The following is a 6,138-nucleotide window of genomic DNA, read 5'->3' on the forward strand; positions in this document are numbered from 1 at the left end:
AAACAGTGAAAGCACATAAAGCACATTGGCTGATGTCAAACAAGAATCAGAAGAGTTCCATCATTTTCTACTGTGTAATTTATCAAAGTGTAGCCTGCACTAAGACAGCACCAGTGTGAGATCTTCAGCTGAAATCTCTTCCACCATTGGCAGCTCAGCTCTCATTACTAAAGTGGACAAAACACCCATTGAAACAAAATACAGGCAGTAAACCTCTGGCTCACTTTTCAAGGGGAAAAATTCCACTGCAAATATAAATATTATAACCGATATAGTTCTTAAACACATTACCTTGTGTTCATTTGTCACAAAAATTGCAAAGACCACTCAAAACACAGTCCCAGATTTATTCAAAAACTAGAAAAACCAGGCCACCAGATGCTGATTTTTTGGTTTCTCTTTCAGTGGGAAATAGAAGCAGGACTAAGAGCAGCAAACAGTGACTGTAAGCACACTGGGGAAATTCCCACCCTATTTCAATTACATGAGTTGGCGATAGGCTGACAGAGGGGCCAGAGGGCCTTGTCACTTTCTGATAGGAACACGTCGAATTCCCAGAACAGGAACAGCACTGCCATAGAGGGAGTTGACACACTTCTCATCCCCTGTGAAAGTGAAACCAACTGCTAAAAGACTGGAATGCAAGCAAGTTTTGGACTTTCCTGACTAAGGGGAGGACAAGAGTAAAATTAATACATAAATAATACTTTAATGAAATTTGTTCCCAAGCTGTTCTGCACAGTAATCATTTTCCGGCATCTTTTATTACACGACTGCATGTGTTTCTGCCTCGGGATTTGAATGTGTTTTGAGTGTGTACCTGTGGAGCAGGTCCTGCACATATGCACGGACATGGCAGCCGGCTGCCGCCCCAAACTCTCAGCTAAATTCCCCATCTGCCATTCTCAGGCAGACAATCTGCTGATACTGCACTCTACGCAGAAAATCAAATCTTCAGTTTTTACTGCGACTGACTCCTTATGAATCATAACCATGAGCAGAAAAATAAAAAGTCTAAATGACAGGGTGACGCACCATCTAACCTTGGAATTGCCTTCAGTGTGTCACGCTTTTGACTCCAGCTGAAGTGTTACATTAGAATTAAACAAAACAAACAAAAGTCTGGCAAAGTATAAAATTAACCAGATGAAAAAGCATGGTTAATCAAAAATCAATACAAGAAGATGACTAAAAAAACATCCTTCTCACTGTATAAGCCTAATTCAAGAGAGCTGGAGCAGAAAGCAGCTGGACAGCTTCAAGAAAGCAAAGTTCTACATACAATCAACAGACAGAGCCAACACATATCCTATAACTGATTATTTATTAAGCACTTCAGCTGAGCACATCACTGCCAGGTGTATGATGCATTTCCAAACCTGTTTTTGGTGGATGCCAACAGATTAATGCCACTGCAGTGGTTCAAACCTGAAGGCATTTTCTTTTTAAAGTTTCACCAGTCCAGAACAACATCCATAATGCCACTCATCACTGACACCCAGAGAATTGGCTTCATCTTCTTACAGGTACATTACCTTCTTAGATAAATCATTTTTTAAATAGATTATGCAATTATTTTCACTTGTGTACAATACTGATATAAGCACTGCTTTCAACTCAGAATTTAAAGCGACACCTGCAAAACCTGCCCAAACGGCAGCATTTTATCAAAAAACTGACAGATTCATCAAACTGCTGAATTACAAAATGCCTCAAGATTCTCTTCAAAATGCATCCAGTGGAAACCGTGATGCATCCAGTGGAAACTGTGTCCATAACTCTAAACTATTAATAAAACTAATTCATTTTGTGCTGGCATTAGGACAAAAACCACGCATAACAAAATTCGCACAACTGATGCTACAGGGTGAGATGCATGCAAATAACTGGCACTTTAGAGAAATGAAATGTCTTATTTAAGAATGTGCATTAAACTTAAATGTGTCTCAATTATACTAATCAACATACTTGATAACAATTAGTGTATTACACTGACTGCATAGTACTACCTAGCTATCCAGGAGATTCACAACGCTGAATGTAGATACAAACTATGCATTACTAAATTACTTTTAATTTGCGAAACACATCGTGCTGCCTTGCTCTCTGAGACTGAAATTAGTGCATTACACTGCAAGCAACCCAAAAAAAAGACCTTGGTCCCGATCCCTAAGAAACTACCTTCCAAACACGGGGCCAAACCTTTTTCTAGTGTATAAGACCAGTGCAGCCAAAAAACAAGACGATGCTTTGGGAGGGGGGGCGCCTGACACCGTGGCACGGCTCTCACACACTCAAATCAAACAGTCGGCTAGCGCTGCTAACTAACCTTAGCCAGCCAGAAAGCCTCCGTCCGAGATGTTTGAACAACGGACAGCTCTATTTAAAAAATATCTCGGACGGAGATTTCACGCTTCAACCCATGTCGCACAAGCCGATCGCCAACCCTCTGAAAAACGGTCAAGTTCAGCCGGCTAAACATAACCAGTAATTGGCAAACGTAGCCAGTTAGCTCACCGGCTAATTTGGTACGCGACTATCCCCGAAAATACCTTAATAAGTTTCCCGAGTACCAAAATTAAGCTGTGTCACTAGGTAATTCATCTTAAGAAAACAAGGCGTCCATTTAAAACGCAAATGTCCCCGACAGCGAAGCTCTTTAGCACTACACGGTCTAGCTAAGCACAAGCTACACACTTAGCATGCTAGTGTAGGCAGGTGGGTCTCGGCGGCGGCATAAAGGCTTGTTTTTACCTCGCATCATCACCGGGAATCTGAAAAGCAGAGCACAGGGTATTTCATTTCCCGTCATCTTATCTGAAGGATACTGCGGCGGCGGCACCGAGGGCGGCTGCTGGGCTACTGGGGGTCCTGGCAGCGGCACAGGGTTCAGGGTGCCCCGCAGCAAGCTCGGCGGAGACGGGCCGGTTCCCGGTCCACTTCCTACGGCGGGGGCGGCTGACTTCGGTACCGCTTTCGGCGGCAAACTCATTGCAAAAAAATTAAACGTGATCTTCAGCTAAGTATATACAATAATGATAATAAGCTAACTTTTACCACAGACGCCTAAAAATAACAAATACATTAGCTAGCTAACTAGCTAGCGAGTGAGCTAATATACAGCGAACAAGAATCTTCCCGGACTAGGCCTTATCGGCTCCCGGTGGCAAGCCGGGATACGAATAAAATGCCCTTTTAATGCAACACAAGCTAGCTAGTTAGCTAGCTAGCTAGCTACGTTTATTGGGGTTCAGTCTTCATGAGGACGGCGGGGGGTTGTCTCTCCCCCTCCCCGATGGGGGCTTCCACGGATCCGGGTTCGGCTTTGCTGTCCGAAGGAATGTCACCAGCGTCCCCCTCCCTACTTCGATTTTGTAATTTTCAGTTTCAATAAAGTGTTATTTCAAAAGTTCCCTTTCAGTGTGAAGAGAGATTTCGCTCAACATGGCGTTGCGGCCGCCTCCAGCAGTCCGGCAGGACGGACGGTTCGGAGAACATCGGCTGATTCCGGAAACGCTCGGCTCGCAGATGCCGAAGACACTGATTTTTACATTCGGGAATCTCTGGTTTCGCGTGCCAAAATTCTGCAATACTCCCCCTACGGGTAACTGACGCCGGAACCTGTGGGTACTTGTGCACCAGTGCGCAGGCGCACACGCCGCTGTTTCTTTGTTCTTCGCATGGATTGTTTTTGAACGTATGCTGTTTAAAACGCAAGGAGGAGCGGCATCAGCTGGTCCACTTAAAATAATCAGGAATTATAGCAAGCGATCTCGCTTTAAACAAGCTGCCTTAAAAGTTCTCTGAAGTTTTGGACTTAGTTTCTCAGTTCGTTTATGTATACTGCTGAATATGATTAGCGTACACTGTCCTGTGCCTTGGGGATGGCTGAAGACCGAGACAGAACAACGGACATTGTGGAGGAGTGACGTCGATAAGGTCGGCAGGAGTTGACTTGACAGCGCCTAATAATAGTTGTGGTACACTGTCCTGGCCACATCACTTTTTCAGGGATGCCTTTTTTCCCGGCAGAGACAGCGCTCCTGTTTCATTTTTTGAAGGAATACAGCTCAGACCTTTTCGACCGCATTGTATCCGGAAATGTCTCCTTCATTTTAAAATACGGATGTGTAAAATGTTATTTACACTGAGAGTGTTACAAACATAATGAACATCTTTAGTATTAGACACACAACCTTTGAAAATTACACAATGAATAATATAGTCAATGCAGGGGGATAACATTGAAAGTATTTTATTAGTGGAAGAGTTTTAGTTACATATGTAAATTGCATAATGCATTTATATGCATAGCATACAAATATACACGACATTTAAAAGAAGAGTATATAGTCAAAGATGACATTTTTATATCCATCTATTTTCCAGATGTTTATCCTGGATAGGGCTGCTGTGCACCTGCAGCATATCCTAGCTAACAGAGGGCAGAAGGCAGTGGTACATAATAGATGGGATGCCAGTTTAACAAAAGGGCACCTACGGCCTCACTCACTACAGCCATTTTGGATGTGATAATCACTCCAAATGCAAGTCTTTTGAATGCAGGAGGAAACTGAGAAGTCTACAAACGCACAGAGTGGATGCAAGATTCAAACCCTCAACCCTTCAGCTGTTTTATATCTACACAAAAACTCCCACAACAAACTCATCATTTGAGCTGAAAACATTTAATTTCATTTTAGGAATTAGTGAATAATCAGTTGAGCTTCTTTGTTAAGTATTGTTTTGAAGGCTGGCATAGCCAAACTATGTCTATAACTCTCAGTGCTCAGTTATTTTTTTTCTCAACATCACTTTGCAGTTTGATAAAACTGCTTCTCTTAGAACTAAATTCAAGCAGCAGCTCCAGACGCCACCCCGGATCTCTCCTGTAGGCTCTTTGGGTTCTGATGTCCGGCCCCCATCAGCGGCTCTGAAATGATGCATGCTGGGATTCGGAGCTGGCATAAAGACGCATACTTGGGTAGCCTTAACACCAGATGAGAAACAGTATTATGAATCACTGTTAAGTTATGTTTGGTAGCACCGATGCTGTAGTGTCACAGGTTTCATAATATGATGCCTGATTTGCACTGAAATTGCTTGACGAAAACACTATTTTACATAATGTGATATTCAGACAGTAATGTCATTGATCATTTGGTTCAAGTCTTTAGTTTTGATTATGAGTTGTCTGTATTCAGTGCCTCTGTGGTACCAAAACAGAGAAGATAGAGTGTAAAAGAAGTGGACAGGATAATTTGTAACTTTTAGGATAGCAGCAAGATTCTAACACCAGGGGGCACCATTGAGCCACAATACGGAAAATGCACAGCATCTATTACCTCAGTAGTTACTTGGTATTGTGTAATACTTTAGTTCAGCATTGGAATTTTCTTTCTCTCATTGTTTCATATAAGTTTCCTCCATTGAATCTGATATAAAAGTTACAAATAGGAATTGGTTCATCACCAGCTTTTGCCATTAATATATTATTTTTAGCTTCTATTTTGTATTCATTTTGTATTTATTAATGCACCTGTGGGGTTGTCATAAATGTAATTTTGTTGTGTTATGCAATGAAAAAGTGCTTGAATCTTGAATTAAAGCTAATTATCTACCCGCACTCTCTGCCTTCCTGTATTTGCAGCCTCTCATTAGTCATTAACTACTTGACTCCTGATTCCTTAATGATCCAAAATACTCTTAACAACATGTTGCAGCAATGGGTAACAGCTGTGAAATTTCCTGAAATACTTACTGTAAGGGATTACTTGATCCTTATGCTTTAGTTTTTAGTTCTGAGTTTGGCGTGTGAAAGAACAACAATCCTGTAACATTTTTAAAACCTAAAAAATGTGGACCTATACAAACATACATTGTCTTTCTGTCAAGTAAAATGCAAAAAAAAAATGTGAATGACATTTTGTAAAATGTTGGATAAATATTTTTTTAATGTATGTGTAATATAAATATACATATACAGTGGTGTGCAAATGTCTTAGGCAGCCAAAGAAAATGGCGTTTAAATGGTCGTCTTGTTTGTGTAAAACGATGAGATGATGCCTGTCACAGTGTGTCAGTTTAGCCATTTTAAACTTCTCCTAAAGTCACCCCAGCATTTGCAGTAACCATGCA

The 6,138-nt window shown here is 41.4% G+C and overlaps 1 protein-coding gene across 6 annotated transcripts in view; it reads right to left on the reverse strand.

Annotated features, from left to right (window-relative positions):
- Window positions 1–3,485, reverse strand: part of eif4g3b (eukaryotic translation initiation factor 4 gamma, 3b) — a 41,767-nt gene extending 38,282 nt beyond the window's left edge. For 4 of the 6 annotated variants that reach the window (XM_072713429.1, XM_072713427.1, XM_072713425.1 and 1 more), the window contains exon 1: window positions 2,829–3,485. In XM_072713429.1, the coding sequence (XP_072569530.1) occupies window positions 2,829–2,992 (164 nt within the window). In that variant the 5' untranslated portion in view covers window positions 2,993–3,485. The remainder of the gene's footprint in view (window positions 1–2,828) is intronic. The other 2 variants (XM_072713424.1, XM_072713423.1) reach the window with 2 other exon arrangements.
- Window positions 3,486–6,138: the final 2,653 nt, after the last annotated feature.

Source organism: Paramormyrops kingsleyae, chromosome 6, assembly GCF_048594095.1.
Source record: "Paramormyrops kingsleyae isolate MSU_618 chromosome 6, PKINGS_0.4, whole genome shotgun sequence".
Lineage (NCBI taxonomy): Eukaryota > Metazoa > Chordata > Actinopteri > Osteoglossiformes > Mormyridae > Paramormyrops > Paramormyrops kingsleyae.